The sequence below is a fragment of the Notamacropus eugenii genome, chromosome 2 (genome assembly GCF_028372415.1).
Source record: "Notamacropus eugenii isolate mMacEug1 chromosome 2, mMacEug1.pri_v2, whole genome shotgun sequence".
In the NCBI taxonomy this organism is placed as follows: Eukaryota; Metazoa; Chordata; class Mammalia; order Diprotodontia; family Macropodidae; genus Notamacropus; species Notamacropus eugenii.
The window spans coordinates 495,749,960-495,767,960 of record NC_092873.1 but is presented as its reverse complement, the minus strand read 5'-3'; the positions used below and the strand labels follow the sequence as shown (position 1 = coordinate 495,767,960).

The window sequence follows — 18,001 nt, the reverse complement described above, 5'->3', positions numbered from 1 at the left end:
ATTCATACATATGAATCATGGAACACCATGATCTCAACAAAATCCAAACTGTAGTTGACTCAAGGGCAATGGGAAGCTGTAAAATGGATGAATGCACAGAAATGGTGGAAAAGACTTCACTGAAAGCTTCTTTGGAAATAGAGATAGGCAAGTCATGTAGCATGAGTGATTGAGAGTGAACGGAAACCCTCTATTAAGGACTTATAGAAGGACAGGAATGAATATCCCACAGGAGAGATGGCATAAGTCTTGATCTATATCAGTTGCAAAACTTGAAGGTGGATAAAGAAGAGAAGGACAGAGAGAGGGGTAGGAAGGAGGGAGAGGGACAAGGAGAGGGAGAGAGACTAGAGAAGAGAAAGAGAGAATACTTATGGTTGTTGGTAGGATCAGCTGAAATATATGACTTGACATATAACATAATATGATATGATGTGAGATGATATAAATAATATATAATATGGGAAGATAAGCGGAGATAATATAAAACAAGATATGTATATACCACATATAACATGGTATCACATACATCTCAGCTGATCCTCCCAAGAACCTATATAACATTATATTTCTGTGTATCTGTATATTATATATTATGGTCCAACAACTATATCTCTATCTCTTATATTTCTTTATATCTCTTTATATTTCTCTCTCCCTTCAAGTTCTGCAAAGTGCTTTACATATATTATCTCAGTTGATCCTCCCAACAACCCAGTGAGGTAGGTACTACTGGCATTATTATCAGAAATTAACAATTCAGGAAACTGAGGCTCAAAGAAGTTAAGTGGTCACAACTAGCAAGTAGATATATAAATGTGTTTATATGCTTTACAGTTTTCAAAGTGCTATCATTTTATCCTTATAACAATTCTGGGAAATAGGTGCTACTATTATTCCCATTTTACAGATGAAGAAACTGAAGTAGACAAAGATTAAATGACATACCCAAGGCCACAAAGCTAGTAAGTACCTAAGGCTGAATTTTTTAAGTTAATATTTAATTTTAATAATATTTATAATTTCAAAATAGTAATTCATGAAGACAAAAACCTTCAGATGTTTATACATGGTGTGAACACATGCTTTAATTATTCAGTAGAGGGAGATTCACGGTTAATAAAGCAAAAAAATGTTATAAATTACACAAAGCATATAAAAATATTTCTCTGAATGCACAGATTAAGACATTAAACTAACCTGCCAACAACCATGCATTATAATTCAGATGCTAAAGGTGAGTTTCAACCAATGGACCAGACATAGTTTTGGGAAGGAAATCAATTTAGAGCAAATCTACATTAGATCAATAATTTGCCTCTGGGTCACCAAGTCCTTTTGTTTGAACCTGAAATTAAACTCAGGTCTTCCTGATTCCAGGTCTAGAGTTCTATCTATCTTAAGAACATCTACTTTAGAGCTTTGGGGATTCTCTCATGCATTTAACTAAAGAATGTCAAGAATATAAGATTTGTTGCTTTTGTTTATTAAAAATAATAATAATAATTTGACTGAACATGGCAAAATGCAGCCTTAAAATCTGTCCTCTATCAAGGCATGCATGCATGCGTAACAAGCATATATTAAGACCTTCCAAGATTTTTTGTTAAATCTATCCTCAGAGATTGCTTTGTTCAAGTCTTCTGAGTATCAATAACAAACCAGGGAAAAATTAGGGAGTTGTCGCTTTGCTAGAAAGACATTCTGCATAGAGTCTAAATGGAAAAAGGATTCCCTATATATGATCAAGTAATCAAATCAATCAGCAAACATTTCTTAAGTCCCTCCTATTCACCTTCACTGTGTTAGGTGCTAGAGATACAAGGACAGACAAGGAAAACACGCTTTATTCACCATTCTAATGTGATTAGGGGTGGGATGGGGATAAAGTAAATATAAAATATATACAGCACCGATATAAAGTGATATACTGGCCTAAATATATACCGAGTCAATACAAGAGAGTCTGGAAGGGAGACCTCTTGTCAGTTGGAAGGATCAGGTAAGTCTTTGTAAGAAAGATGGCCCCCAAGCTGTATTTTAAAAGAAGAAAGGGAATCTTTGATGAGGTAGACTTAAGGCAGGGTAGGGTGAGGGCTACATTTCAGGCATGGGGGAGAATTTCTATGTACAGTATTTTCAAGCTTTCACTGTGTAACATGGGTTATATGGATGTATAGCTCATGTGTAGACCCCATCAGTTGGCAAGCATGATATCATCCATATGGGGGACACTGCTTTCAGGAGAACTCTGAGATGTGGACATTCTGCAACTGGCTCCAATTGGCCTACTGCACAATTGCTGTTTAGCTGTTTTTCAGGCATGTCCAACTCTTCCTCATCCCATTTGGGGTCTTCTTGGCAAAGACTGGAGTGGTTTTCCATTTCTCTCCAGCTCATTTTACAGATGAGGGAAGTGAAGCAAACACGGTTCAGTGGCTTGCCCAGGGTCACACAGCCACTAAATGACCAGATTGGAACTCACAAAGATGAGTTTTCCTGACTGCCAGCTGGGCACTCTCTCCACTTAGGAGAATTCTTTTTCCGTCAGTTGTGTAGCCAGAAGGGACGGCCATCTCAGAATGACTGAGTCAGCACCAGCTATGGCTTTTGGCTGAAATTGCATCTGCAGGTGAGGCCACCCTTTCTTTAACACCTTCCTGAGACAGAACTGAGACATGAGACGACAATGTTCCATTTCTCATAGTCTTACAACAAAGTTGGTAGAATACTGATTTTTTTTTTAAAGCTAGGCCCTTGTTTCTAGACGAGGTTTAGGGTCATTGAAGGAACTCTGCATTTTGCTAAATGTAATCCAGCTTACCCTTTTGTTTTATTCTGAGCCCAACGTATAGCATTGGCTCAATACTGACAGTAGTAGTTCTTAAAGGATAAGCTGCAAATTTTTAGATGTTATATTATTGCAAATAAAAAACAATTTGTAAGTAATATTTTTAATGTAAGTTCTTTGTTATTGAGTCATGTCCAACTCTTTGTGACCTCAGATGGGAGTTTTCTTGGCAAGGTTATGGGAGCAGTTTGCCATTTCCTTCTCCAGTTCTTTTTACATATGAGGAAACTGAGGCAAACAGGGGGAAGTGACTTGCTCAGGGTCACACAGCTAGTAAGTGTCTGAGACTGAATTTTAACTCATGAATGTATCCCTGATTCCAAGTCCAGTGCTCCAACCATTGCACCACCTAGCTGCCCCAATTTAAAATTCTACTTAACCAGAATATGTAGCATAGTGAGTACAACAGTCAAAAACTAAATAAAATTTACCTTCTACAAATAAGCTCTAATCTCAAAACGTCAGACCCTAAATTTGCAGAGAACTCAACAAAAATACTTGCATTTATTAAAAGGAAAATATCCATATGTAACCCTTCTGATTCTCCTGTATTATTGCCAAATTATATATTCATTGTGCCATAATTCTTCATAGCAAAGAATACTGCACTATTACCAAAATGTTTGAGAACAGCAATGCTGCTCTATAGGTTGCCCATCCGTCCACATCTGGGCAATGATATTCTTCTCTCAGTTGGTTTTTCCTTGTGGAAACTACTGAGTGGTTACAGACTTCCTGCATCAAGCTCTGTATCCAGGGCTGTATTATCCACTCCAGAAAGGAGCATCATCCACAGAGAATGAATCTTCATCTCGGGCTTCACATCATGTCTCCTCCATCATAGTGGAAAACACCTTTGGCCAGCACATACTTCAATGATTCTGAGGTGTTGATGGGGAATCAATACTGCTGAAAGAAAACCTTCCAAATTTATTAGCTGGGATTCCCTTTTAATGGTGAGCTAGCTAGACTGGTTTTAAATTAGGCATATTTAAAAAAATTGGGTAATAACATCTTTAAACTGAAAACATAAAATTACAGTTGTCATATCTAAGCCCTCAGCTTCATATATTTCATTTTCTTGAGTTCTCTTCTACATTGAAATCATTGCATAAGAAGCCGACAGCCAGACTACCTTTCAGGTGTAACATTTTATCAACTCAAGCTTCTATTCAGAAACCTAGAAAATCCTTTCTCTATACTACAGCTTAGTAGGCTTACATTAATTCCTCCTATGTCATGATGGTGCTGTGGGCAGGGATGATCACAGAGACAGGGAGGAGGAAGCTAGAATACAAAGCCAAGGTAAGTCTAGGAGTTAAAGCTAAAAAATCCAAGGTGTTTCCAAATTTCTGAATAGCAACTTGAATTGATAAAGTGTCACATCTGAAAGGTGATCTGACTACAGTGGGTCTCATACAAAGATTTCTATCTAGAAAGGAATTAGAAAGAGTCCAAGTCAAGGTCAAGAGGTCAAGATAAAGGCAAGGCAGGAGATTCCAAGCCAGGCACACAGTCTATTCAAACAGTAGACAAGAGGCACCAGCAACAAGTACAACTTGAATCTGAGAAAACTTGTTTTAGTCGATAAATCTCATGTAGTTCTTGTTGAGACAGAGGCTAAATCTTAGAGCCTGGAAACAGAACTTACTTTAGGAAGATGATAAATAGGTTTTTCCCTGTACAGGGAAAAAGGTACAGGGCCATGATGTATCAAAAGGAGATTTTCTTTTAAAATAACAATCATAACACAAAAAACATATTGATCTATTTCAAAATCTCACCATGCTTCATAACATGCTTTTCTTCCACAATAAGGAGAGGCTTATTGCATATTCTTCCCCCATAAATTATGAGTCCTTCAACATTTATAAGATGCCTACAGAGCCTCTTTTATGTTCAAATAAAGTTCATAGATGTAGGATCATTTCATGCTGGGGCCTGTGGATTGTATTTTTTATTTTTAACTTATGGAATAAAACAAGCATTTCCATAACATAGTGCAATAAATAAGATGATTGTACATGAAGCTGCAAATCTGCTATGCATAACTTGCTATCCATTCAAGTATACAACAAAATTACCATGTAATTTTTTTTCCTCCTACTCCTTGCCCTAGAGATGGCTACCATTAAACACAAATAGAGGTGTGTGTATGTATACTCACATATGTATGCACACATGCATGTACAGGTACATATGTGTATATTTTATGTGTATATATGCATATATATGCTATGCATACTTCTATTTATCAGTCTTTCTATGGATGCAGATAGCATCTTTCTTCACATGTCCTTTATAGTTCCTTTGGGTATTTATAATAGATAAAATAACTTATTTGCTCAAAGTTGCTCTTAAAGCAGTATTTCTGTTACTGTATACAGTGTTCTCTTGCTTCTCATTTCACTCTTCATAATTTTATGCATCTTTCCATATTTTTCTAAAATCACTGAGCTCATCGTTACTTAGAGCACAGGGGTATTCCATCACAATCATATACCACTTGTTCAGCCATTCTCCAGTTGATGGGCATCCCTGCAATTTCTAGTTTTTTGTTGGTTTTTTTTGCCACCACAGAGAGCTGCTATAAACATTTTAGAACAGATAGATCCTTTTTCTTTTTACCTAATCATCCTTGAAAATAGACCAAGGAATTGTATTGCCGGGTCAAAGGGTACAGGTAGTTGAATAATGCTTTTGACATCACTCCAGATTGCTTTCCAAAACGGTTGGATCGTTTCACAATTCCACCAACGATGAATTAATGTCCCAATTTTTCCACATACCCTCTGACATTTGTCACTTTCCCTTTCTATTTTAGCCAATCTGGTAGGTGTAAAATGATATCTCAAGGTTGTTGAACCTGCAATCTTCTAATATGGCCCATGTACTTTTTAAACTGTACCCAGGATTTGCTAGTTTCTCAAGTCTGAGCCACTCCAATGAAGTTTTCTTACACCATTGGTCTGCTGTAACCACCTTCTCTAAGCCAGTCCAAAAGCTATTTCAATACATTATTTCTATTAGAAGAAGGAACCTGAAAATTCCCATTTTATCTGGTTAATGATAGCAATTGTTTTGATAGAGCCCAGTCTTGAAGCACGATACTAACACGTAAGCTACCCTACAGGCAGGCCATGCTTCCTCTTTATCTTAGTAACCCCTTCAACTAGTATCTTAAAGAAAAATAATGATAGCTAACATATATAGAGCTGACCATGCGTCAGGCACTGTGCTAAGTGCTTTTAATGTTAATGTTTACATAATGCTTTGTAAATTATACAACACTTTCCTAATGGAAAGGTAGGTGGCATAAATATTTAGCATCCTTATGATAATGAAGTGGTTCAGTATATTTATATTCGGCATGTTTAAGTGACTTGGTAAAGTGTACACAGTAAGTCAGCAGTCAAGAGAGGATTCAATCTTAGGTCTTTTGAGACCAAGTCTACTGATTTTCCCCATATACAAAGAATGTAATCATAGGATTGTAAATGAAAATAGAAGGAACTTTAGCGATTACCTAGTCTAATTTTACCAATGAGGAAACTGAGACCCAGAGGTCAACTGAATTGCCTGAGGTCACACTGGTTCTAAGCAGTAGAGCTGGGTTTCCAGTGTTAGTGCTCTGACATCATGACTAGCACCCTTTCCAAATATACGTGTAAGAAGGGAGTGAAAGTTTTACTTTTATCAAGTACCAACTTACGTGACCTTCACAGAAGCAAGCCTAAACTTACAGGACCAATTTATGTGAATCTTCATTCATTTCTTTGGACAATGATGTATACCCAAGCTTCTTGATATACCCAAGAAGTGTTCATTTGCCTATCCAAATTGTGATGTGCTAAATGGTTTATGGCTGAGAATCCTTCCACCAGTGTTATCAATTTGCTAGCCTGCTTGTTCTAGTCACCAGGGGTTGCTCCTAGGAAGAATTCCAAATGTTGGGGCAATAACAATATCTCTGCTGCCAAGGGTAGGAGGTGGCATAGCAAATAGAGCACTGAGCCTGAAGTCAGGAAGACTCCTCTTTCTGAGGTCAAATCTGACCTCAGATACTTCCTAGCTGTGTGACCATGGGCAAGTCACTTAACCCAGTTTGCCTTAGTTTTCTCATCTATAAAATGAGCTGAAGGAAATGGCAAATCACTCCAATATCTTTGCCAAGAAAATCCCAAACAGGGTCACAAAGAGTCGGACATGACTCAACAACAAAGAGGAGATTATGGTGTACAGCAGTGGTGTCAAACTCAAATATCCTTATGAGATATATGTGTGTGTATGTATGTGTACATACATACATACACACACATATATCCCTATAGACTAAAATACCACAAATTAAATACACCTAATTTTTAAAAATGAAAATATTATCATTTTATGTATTTTTTATTGAAGTTTGCAGGGCTATGGGGCCTGCTCACAGGAGTCTGACACCTTGGGTACATTCTAGACAGTTCAGTTCTGAGGCCTCCCAAAATATCTAAGTGATCCTGGAGATATGCTTATCTGCCTAGGAATTCTCTTGGTAGGAACCTAGAGTAGAACTGACAAATACATCCAGAAAAAAAAGGGGGGAAGGGAGTAGAATTGAGGGAACAGGAAGAAGTCCTTTTATTTTTTTTTTGTATTTCTAGTACATATAGTAAGTGCTTAACAAATATTTATTGGTTTGGTGGAAGGAAGACAGGTTTGAAACTTTATTCTCCTTAATTCCGAGAAAAACATATTCCAGTCTCTGGAATGAGGAAATCTGATGGCAGGGAGAGCAGCTTGGGAAAGGCATCCCAGGGCTGATATCTAGATGAACAAGTGATCACCTAGCAAGTACATATTCATCTTAAATTATTTGTCATAGTTTAACATTGGTGGTAATAGCTTGAAAATGATTCTCTATATAAATATATAACAATGAGGCATTGAGGTGTTTACAGGCTACCTTCTTATTATCAGTCACAGACTTGGAGTCGGAAGACTTGGGTTGGAATCCTACTCCAGACATTCACTAGCTGAGTGACTCAAGGCAAAGCACTCAGCCTCTGCCTCAGTTTCTTCAACTGTAAAATGGACATCATAGCACCTAACTCTCAGGGTTGTTGAGAGGATCAAATGAGATATCATATATAATAACCCACACTTATATTGCATTGAGGCCCTTTTATCATAACACACCTCTGAGGCTGGCAATGTTATCATCATCACTTTACAGATAAGGAAAGACAGTCAGTAAGATGGGTAGCATTATGAAGCCTTACTACCTGTTATGTACCAGACACTGAGCTAACAGCAGAGTACACAAAGAAGGGCAAAAGACAGTTTAGAGTACCCGATCTGAAGGGCTCATCGTCTAAAGCAAAGAGAGGACCTGAGAAGTGGTCCCCCACCAGTAAACACTGGAGTTTGTAAAATGGGTGTGTAAAAAGTAATACCGGAACTTGGCATCTTTGCAAACTGTAAAACAGACCATGTGTCTCACATCTGCCTTTTATGCCTTGGTTTGCTATCTGGCCAAACATTTCTGGTAAACGAGAAGGCACAATGTGAAGTTTCTCTTCGGTCCTTTGAGGCAGACAGAGGTTTGTGTGAGGTGAAGGGTATTGTGGGACAATGAATGCATCTTGTACAATCTGGGAACATTTTACAGGGGCAGAATCAGTATTTTTTAACACATGTAGTAACTGTAAACTTTTGGTAAAAGTAGGAAAAAAGTCCGAACAATGCTGCCAATGAAGATTTCCTAGAACCTCACATTTAGGTGGGACTTCAGAGGCCATTCCAAGCCTGAAAAAAACCAACCTGTAGCTTAACAAAAATCCCTTTCAAAATATACCGAGAGCAAGAGAGCGAGAGCGAGAGGGGGAGGGGGAGGGGGGGAGGGAGAGAGCGAGAGAGCGAGAGAGCGAGAGCGAGAGAGAGAGCGAGAGAGAGAGAGCGAGAGAGAGAGAGCGAGAGAGAGAGAGCGTTAGAAGCTGTTCGGCTAGCCCAAGTCCATACTTTAAAACCACATACTTTTCCCTCTGTATTTACACTCATGACTCACGTCCTTCCCAGATTTGAAGATAGTTCACCACTTTACTCCTGCTAATTTTCATAAACTACAGAATCTCCCATTTGCTTCCAAAAGTCTTTGGCCTATATTGCTAGAATCTAATCCGCCTTAAAAAAGGACCTCAGAGATCATCCAGTGTTAAATGTAAGAATTGCATGTGAAACAAGTGGTCACCAGCCTTCTTTGATTAACTGGATGGCTGTCTGGTGAGATGAGAACCCATCCACCCATTACTTCCTGAAGCAACTCAATTTACTTTTGAGTAGCTCTTATTATAAGCAAGTATTTCCTTACAACAAAGCCTGTATTTCCTTTTCACCTTGTTCTTAGTTCAGCCTTCCAGGGTAAGCTGAGCAAGTCTAGTTTGCATCCTTAGTGTACTCCAGATCTTTCTCTGGCAATCCTGAAGTCTACTTTTGGTTGCCTTTTCATGAAAACTATCTCGATTTATCATCAGTCTAAAAAAAAGTGACATTCAAAATGAATACAATAGAAGTGAACAGATTAAAGTGGGATTATTTACCACCCCTCATCCTGGGTGGTACTTCTCTTAACAGTCTATGACACTTAAACTTTTATGAACGTCTTAATTACATTGTTGACTACTCACACTGAGTTTGCTCTCAAGAATGCTAGTCCCAGATCTTTTCCAAATTCATGTATCTTATACTTCTTCCATCGTGTACTGGGAAGTACCATGATGTATCTTTGGATGTGAGAGTATGGATTTTCCCAGCATTCAGATCCTACCTCTAACACTTATTAGCTGTTTGATCCTGAGCAAGTTAATTTTACTTTTAGCCTTGAAGTTTCCCACCTGTAAAATGATGGTAACACTTGTAGTACTCATAAGGTTGTTATAAGGATCAACTAAGATAATGTAAAGTTCTTTGCAAATCTCAAAGCACCATGTAAATCTGTTAATATTTTTTGTGAACTTGATTTCTTTGAACCCTAGAGTAACACTTTATTTATTTGTTAAATTTCATCTTTTTCTAAATAAAGCTCAGCCCAATATTTTGATCTAACAAATTCTCCTCCCATCCTTGGTATCATCCAGTATGGGTGACTATCCTCTTCATAAACATATTTGATACAGATTCTCACCATCTTTATTCAATTTGATGATAAATATTAAAAATAATTCTGGCACCTCTAGTGTTTTAATTAATTTGGTCTAATTAATAAGCAACTAAAACTACACTATGTTTTACCCTAAGTACTACTTATGTAAAAACTACTTTAAAAGGGCAGAGCTCTTTTAAACTTAGCCTCTTATGCAAGACTAGTTCCCTTTCCCCAAAGGGTCAGAACACTTAAATGAATCCCCAACCATAACCTAACCCATTGAAGGAATTTCTACCAGTAGTGATAAATTAGGAAAGTGAAGGCTTAGTTACCTCCCAGGGTTGTTGTAAGGATTTCTAAGCACAATATTTCCAAAGTGCTTTGCAAACCTTACATTGATGCAACTTTGCTAGCAATTATTACTATGACCCTTTAGGCAAATCACTCATTTCCTTTGGTGAAATGAGGATAAGTGGGAATGAACTAGTCAACTCTCTTAATCTATGGTGCTAATTTAGTCATGAAGGTTCTATACAAAGGCTATCAGTGGTCTTAGGTTGAGGTATTTAAAAAAACACAAGCCTTCTTCCCTCCCTCTGTGCTCCTAATAAGTGCTGCCCCTGATTTCTGTACTTCTAATTTTTTAATTCAAAATTGTCTCTTCCCACGCCATCCCTGGCCCTCTGCTAGTGGTTTCTGTCCTTAGATAAGTTCTTTGGGGTCTGCACCCCCAGCTTGCACCTCCTAATGCTTTTTCATTTATTCATGGTCACTCAGAAGCCCGCAGTACAGGGTCTGGTGAGTTTTTCTGGAACATGTGCTTTTTCCTATCAAAAACCATGAAGAATAGGTGTGAGAGAAACTGGTTAGGACAGGTACAGGGTGAAGCAAAGTGTTACTGCATCAAAGACTTTGGGGACATCTTGTAATCCTTATGAAGTGCTTTAGATTCTAGCAGCAACTCTTTAGGTTCTAGCAAAGGAGGGACAATGTGTATATTTTTCATAGGTGCCTACTGGCAGTGCAATAGACATGCATTTCGTGTGTGCTAGCGTGTTAACGTACCACTTTTTTCAAAACATTTTTCTACTTATCCTATCTGCATTTCACCATTTCAGGAAGGGGGCAGGGGAAAAAAAGAGACCAGAGAACTCACACTCAAGCTAATGCTCATTTGCAAAAATTAGTTTTTTACTTTTACAACCATTATGAGAAGAGAGAGAACAAGATGGGATTATCCTGGTTTTTACAAAGAAAAAAAATGAGGCTCAGAGAGGCTAGGGAACTTGCCAAGTTGCAGTGTTATGGGACTAACCCTGATAAGGCCTTCCAATTAACTCCTGTTAATATGTTTTTTTCACTAATTATGTTGTACTTTACCCTAACATACTAATCGATTCAATGGAAAAAAAGGGCCAACACCAACCACTAAAAACTGTCTAATTGCTATTTAACCTTATATAAACAGAGGTTATCTCTTGGTAAAATTGTTACAGAGCTTTGAGCCTCTAGCAAAGTAAAAAAGCTGCAGCTAGAAGCCAAATAAAACTGAATTTGGAGTTTTATCACAGCTTCCTGAATTGTGGATCCCTTTGACAAAAAAATTTTCAAAGGACCAGCTAGTTGTAAGTGGATCTCCATCTACTTCCTGGACTTGGAGTCAGGAAAACATCAGTTCAAATCTGGCCTGAAACACTTACTAGCTCTGTGTGATCCTGGGCAAATCACTTCACCCCGTTTGCCTCAGTTTCCTCATCTGTAAAATGGGCTGGAGAAGGAAATGGCCAACCACGCCCCCATCTCTGCCAAGAAAACAGGGAACGGGTTACAAAGAGTTGAACACGGCTTAACAAGAATCACTTAATCACTTTCTTTACTGGTTAAACGAGAGGCAACGGTCTTGAAGACCAATTGTAAGTTACACAGACGTAACTTATTTATAATAGAGCCTATATTACAATTACTGCCTTTATAAAGGGACATAAAGAATGTTCTTTCTCTACACTCTACTTATTTCTCCTTAATGCATTTAACAAGAAATAAAAAACCCACGCCACTTTCAACGTCTATTAAGAACAAAACTTTATAATTATCTCAACAGGGCTGGACCACTCAACGCTGAAAAAACAAACAAACAAGTACCACCGCTGTGCAGCGGAAGAAGCAGGTGTCCGGGTTTTCTCATCTTTAAAGCGAGAAAACGCCATCCCTAGCGAGCCTTCTAAGGTCGGGCAGGCTGGCTTTTTCCCTAGAGATACTTCTCCCCCACGTGGAGTAACCTTCACAGACATCCGGCTTCGCTCCGACCCGCCCCGTTCCCCAAACACACCAATAGCATCGAGGAGCGGAGGGCCCGCCCTCTCCCGGGCCGAGCCAATGAGCTAAGGCGGCCGCAGGCACGGCGGAAGAGGAGGGGCCTGCCGGTTGCCAAAGAAGCCGCTTCCTCTGGGTCACCAGCGACGCTTGCGTTCGTCCTACTTTGTCCGGTAACAGCAACTTTTCCGCTAGCGAATCCAAAGGAACACGCTTTCCCCGACCGGACCACCCACCAACCCGCCCCTAACTCTCTTCACTCCCCACTTCCTCTCAATCCGCTGAGAAAGTAACGGTAGGGTAGACAGAACCTTCCGCTTTTGTCGGGGCCTGCGCGCGCGCGCGCCATTCCTTTTATACCTGGCCGACGCGACGTGACGACGTACCGACGCTGGCGTCGGCGCGTTGACGTCCGCGGCGCCGTTGTATTTTGGAGGCGAGTTCGAGGCGCGTAGGGCGGGTTTCCGTTCGAGACCCCTTTCCGCCCTCTGCGGTTTGGGAGGGCGAGATCCCAACGCGTCCCCAGGGCCCCGACGTTCAGTCTAGGCTAGTCCCCAGCAGATGCCAAGCCGAGGGGCTGGCGGCGGCCGGCCTCATGCCGAAGCCCCTGGGGCCGCGCTCGCTTCTTCCGGGCGGCGCCGCGGCGGCCGCCCGCCCTCCCCCCGGTGCGCTGGCCTCCGAAGCCTTCCTCAGAATCGATTCGTGGATTAGGGTACGGTCTCGGCGGGAAGAGGCCTCGACAGGTCGCCGAGGCCGGCCGGCCCGTTTCACGCGGGGGGCACCGTTCAGGCCCCCCTACGCGAGGCGCCGAGCCGCCGCTGCCTCTGTTTACGCGTTTGTGAATTAGGGCAGTCCTGGCCGCCGCCCGGTGGTGGTGAGGATCCAAAAAAGGCGATAATTGTAAAAACCGGCACGTGGTAGCATTTGTTACTGTTACTATTAGTATTGAAGTGGTTTGCCAAAGTCAGGAAGATGCCGGTTACTTCCGGCTGGTCCGAAGCCGTTTAGCCCGGTTCTCGTCGGGGCGGGTGACCTGGCGAGACCGTGAAGTCACAGGTGATGGGAAGGCCCCGATGGGGACCGGGACCTCCCTGGTGAGGACAGTCCTGACGCCAGCGCACGTCGCCACCCCCTGGGTCAGGTGCTTCCCGGGCGTCACTGCCCTAGAACCAGAGCTCCTGGCTCTGTTACAGACAGAAGAACCCACGGGAAGCAGTCACCAGGGAACCTCGGCCTTTGTAGTTCATTTGGTTCTTTTCTGTGCCCTGCCCTTGAGGGAAGAAAAAATACTCATTTTTAGTCATTCGTTCGATCAACAAGTAGTTATGACTAAGTGCCCACTTGGTGCCGGGCACTGTGCTAAACACTTTGCAGATGTTCTCATTGGACCCATATTGTTGCTCCTTAAAGCACGGCCCGGTGCTAAGCTTTCGCTGAAATACAGAGAGAAAGCAGCCCTTGCCCTCTGCAAGCTCCCGTCCAGTCGGCCAGGGGCACCCCTGCGGTGTAGCTTGGAGGGCAGGCACCGGACTGTCCGGAGCTAGTGCTGGAGGGGAGAGCTACGCGTGTGGACTAGGCGGTGGCTTTAAATTATTCAGCCGAGGCTTTATGTGACCATTCTCTAACTGGTTGTCACCATTAAGGGCTGGTGCAGAAGGTGCCAGAACCAGCCTTGTCCCTCAAGCGAGTGAGCAGTTCCGACCTGGTAGGATGGCAGGATGGCATCGGACGCTGCCCACGTTCAGAGGACTTTGGATAGCTCTGGTTGTCAGGAGAAGTGTTTGGAGATTGACACGGCACAAGGAACTTAGGGGATTTAAAAAGTGTGGGCTACTGTTTGGCTCAACCAGAGAATGGTTTGTAGAGGAACTTGAAAGTTTCATTCTCAGGAAATTAAGTTCAGAGTTTCTAAAATGTAAAAGAGTCATTGAGGACCATAATATCCTTTTGCCCACCTGAACATCGCCTTGATTTTGGCCTGACACCGGGGTTTAGGAAATCTCTACCTCAGGGCAGAACGAATTGAACTGAGCATTGAGTGGTTCGTAGGAATTGCCGCAGTGAGATTCCTAAGTTGAATCTGGGGCTTCATCTAAAGAAAAATAGAATTTGCTGCGATTTTTTTTTGCCCCTTTTAATACTTAAAATTTAAACTCTGAAATATGCTGCATTTTTCTATATTTTAGTGATAACATTGAGAAGATTGATTTAAGGAAATGCTGAGATAAATTAAGAATTCATGTTAATAGTCATTTTTTGTGAATAAAATTTAATATTAACTATTGAGAGTGTAAAGAATAAAACAAGTATTTGCCTTGAAGAAGCTAAATCTTTTAATAATGACTTTGGGGGAGTTCTGGGCCTGTGATTTTATTGATAAAGGAAACTCTTGGAGAGGAAAGCCCCTATACTAATGCACATAGGCAAGTGTTCTTAAGCTTTTATTCTTAGTTGCCTGGGACCCTGGGAAGTTGTTTACTTGACCAGAGTTCCACATCCATTATTTATTAGAGGGAGAAACCTAGCTCTCTCCATTATGGCATGTTTGTAATGGTTTAGTATTCTTTTAAAAAAATGACCTGTTCTATGTTGGTATTTATCACTGTTAATGAACCATAATATATTTAATTTGGATGTTAATTTTTATACTGTGGAGAGCCACTGTAGTATAGTGAGAAAAGCACTAATCTTTTAATGCAACTGTCCTAGGTTTTAGACCCACATTACTTGGTTTATGACTCTAGTTTAAACCACTTAATCTCCTCTGAACCCATTTCCTTATTTGTAAGATAAGAATAATAATAACTATTTAACACCTGCTGGTTGTTTCTCAGGTTAGGGGGTCATAGAGTTGGAGATGAAAAGCACCTTAGAGTTCATCTAATCTCACCAGCTGGGACAGATAAAGAAAAAACCTACATCTGGACTAGTGAAATGATTTGCCTGAGGCCAAGCCTAGTATTCAATCCCAGGTCCCCTCCAGGACCAAATCCTGTTCTTTCCCACTATATAAATGCTTCTTAAATGCCACATAAAAGAAAGGTGTTGTTGACAGCAATCGTAATAAACCCTTCACTTATCTGGAGAGTATGTACCTGGTCTATACAGTCTATTGACTGTATTTGAGAATCAGGAAGCCATGGAAATGTGTGTCACAAATTCTAGAAGTAAAGTACTTGCACCTTACATATGTTGCCCTCTTGTCCTGCCTTACAGCCTGTTCTTGCCTTAATAAGAATTCCAGTAAACTTAACTTTCCTAGTATCATTGCTCACAGCCCAACTGAGGCCTTCAGAGAGGAGGAGTGGTCAGAGTGCAGCAAGAAGAAGTTGGAAAGTTAGATAGCCCTGGTCTGGGGCCATAGAGTGGGTAGGCCAGCAGCCTTCCACAAACTTCCTGAGCCTCAGTCCTCATCCTGTGGAAGATCTCTTTCAGCTGTTCATCACAATAGCCAGTTAAAGAAAGGTATTATCCTCACTGCTTAGATGAAGAAATGGGCACAGCTTTGTTCAGCTGACCAGTAGTTGTCCAAGCTGTTCTAATGCTTACTCTCATGCTTTTTCCATTTTACCACATTGAGTTATTGAAGAGAACTTAAATTAGGGGGTGTGTACTCTGCTTAAGGAGAGAAAGAAAGCTACAGTGTATTTTAAAAATTTCCATCCAAGTGTGTGAAATAAATTTTTGGTGTTGATGTTACCTTCTCTTTCTGACATTCTCTGATTCCCTCATCTAGACTTTGTATGATTGGTGCACACAACAGTAGTGAAGTTGCTTCAAATTTTCTGCAGGACGAAGGTATTGGAATGCCATTACCTCTCTTTCAGCCTGATAAGGATGATCCACCTCATTACAAAGATCAAGGACAGGTATTTCATCTTGATCCTTTTCATGTAAGTTTGTGAATTGTTTGTTTTTTAAAAGGAAGGAGAGTAGAGAAGGTTTTACTAGAATTTTTTTTACTAGAATTTTGAAGAGTTGGCAAGGTTTTCAGACTCTCTAACCTGGCATCCTACTGTGTGGTAGAATTGTTATCTTCCAGATTGTCAGTTTATCCGTCCAAACAACAGATATTTATTAAATGCTCACTATATGTCCAGCAAAGCAGTCTATCGTTGGACATTTATTTTCTAGGCCCTTTTAGGTGGTGGGGCATAAACAAAATAATCTTTACCCTTCAGTAACCTGATGCAGAGAAGCAAGTATGTTTAAATGGTTTAGTTGCTGTAATAACTACAGTGTTTTGTTTGTACCCTTCTCTGTTGATGTTTGAATCACTGGTATCAAACAGCATTCCTTATTCTAGTGAGGAAATATCAAATGTGTCAGTCTCACCTTGATCATACTGTATTTCCTTCACTATAGGATACAAAATAAAATCCCAGACAAAAAGAAAGAAAAAAATAATAATTTAGGATTTTTTTCATTTTTTTTTACTTATAACTTTTGTTTTTACATTCTTTCCCAATATATATCCCTAATCACTCCTCTCCACCCCTGCCCCAGAATCATCTATTAGAACAAAGCATAAAAAGGGGGGAAGCAGTTTAACAAAACTAACCGGTATGTTAGCCAAGTCCAACATTGTTCCACACTCCTACAAAGAAGGGAGGAGGTACATTCTTAGTCTTATTTAGGATAAAACTTGGTTATTAAGGAGTTGGGTTTGATTTTATCATTTTTGTTGTTTTATTTTACAGTGTTATAGCAATAGTGTATATTTTCCTGCTTATGTCGCTCTGCATCTTGTTATGTTTCCTTGTATTCTACAAGATAGTAGTATTCTAATACGTTTACTGTTACAGTTTGGAAGTTTTTTTTAATTGATTGATACAGCTTTTATCAAAGTATTTCAAACCTACTTAAAGTTATTGAACGTTGGGCAACAATAGCAACTAATTTATATAACGCTTTGAGTTTACGAAATGCTTTGTTCACAACTCTGAGAGAGGTAGTGCAAATATCCTAGTTTACAGATGAGCAAATTGAGGTATAGAAAAGATAAATGGCTTGCACAAGCTTTCACAGCTAGTTAAGTGTATATGCCTCTCAATTCTCTTTTTTTTTCTTGTTTACTCTGTACCACCTTCTCATAAGGGATTACTTGGTTAGTGGTAGAAGTCAAAAGTCCATCATGAAATGCTGAAGAAAGGCAAAAATTTAAAAAATAAACCATTTCCAAGTTTTCAGCTTGCCTGGAAAAGGAATCCCCAGAACCAAATCCGGATACTGTTACTGGATTTATGAATAAACCAGAAAAACAGGAAAGTTATTCTGAAGAACTGTCACCACACCGTCCAAGTAAACCACAAGAAAATAATCAGCCGTGGAGTACAAGTGAAAATGAAGTAAACTGGTATGCTAATTAATAGGAAATTCTAAATATCTATAATTTATATAACTGTTATATAAATTAGGTTATATGTAAATATAATTTATATGACTTGAATAAAATTTTCTTTCACAATTGTGTCCTTCTGTATTTCTAGTAAAGCACCTAACTTTATTCTGATAATCATTTATATCATTAGATTACATGTATTTTCATTTCCCAGAATTGGATTAGTCTTTGTGTAAACAATAATAAAAACCTTACATCAAATATTTACATAGACTTTTGGCCTCAGTAAATGCAAACCTGAGTACTTGAGATCAATGGAATTGTAGTTCATAAAGAATAATTAACTACTCCCTCCACTCAGGTCCTTTTC

General features: G+C 39.8%; 2 protein-coding genes across 23 annotated transcripts in view; one reads left to right on the top strand and one right to left on the bottom strand.

Annotated features, from left to right (window-relative positions):
• The window catches only part of CLCA2 (chloride channel accessory 2), an 82,179-nt gene extending 69,757 nt beyond the window's left edge, over positions 1-12,422 (bottom strand). For both annotated transcript variants that reach the window (XM_072648934.1, XM_072648933.1), the window contains exons 1-2: positions 12,307-12,422; positions 11,678-11,779 (exon numbers count right to left, since the gene is read on the bottom strand). The gene's annotated coding sequence lies outside the window, so the exon portion shown is untranslated. The remainder of the gene's footprint in view (positions 1-11,677; positions 11,780-12,306) is intronic.
• Positions 12,380-18,001, top strand: part of ODF2L (outer dense fiber of sperm tails 2 like) — a 35,057-nt gene continuing 29,435 nt past the window's right edge. For 2 of the 21 annotated variants that reach the window (XM_072648948.1, XM_072648942.1), the window contains exons 1-3: positions 12,383-12,463; positions 16,027-16,159; positions 17,474-17,646. In XM_072648948.1, the coding sequence (XP_072505049.1) occupies positions 16,034-16,159; positions 17,474-17,646 (299 nt within the window). In that variant the 5' untranslated portion in view covers positions 12,383-12,463; positions 16,027-16,033. Of the gene's footprint in view, positions 12,464-12,493; positions 12,586-12,714; positions 13,003-13,149; positions 13,165-14,128; positions 14,147-14,597; positions 14,714-15,506; positions 15,756-16,026; positions 16,184-17,387; positions 17,647-18,001 lie in introns of those variants that run through there. The other 19 variants (XM_072648949.1, XM_072648944.1, XM_072648947.1 and 16 more) reach the window with 17 other exon arrangements.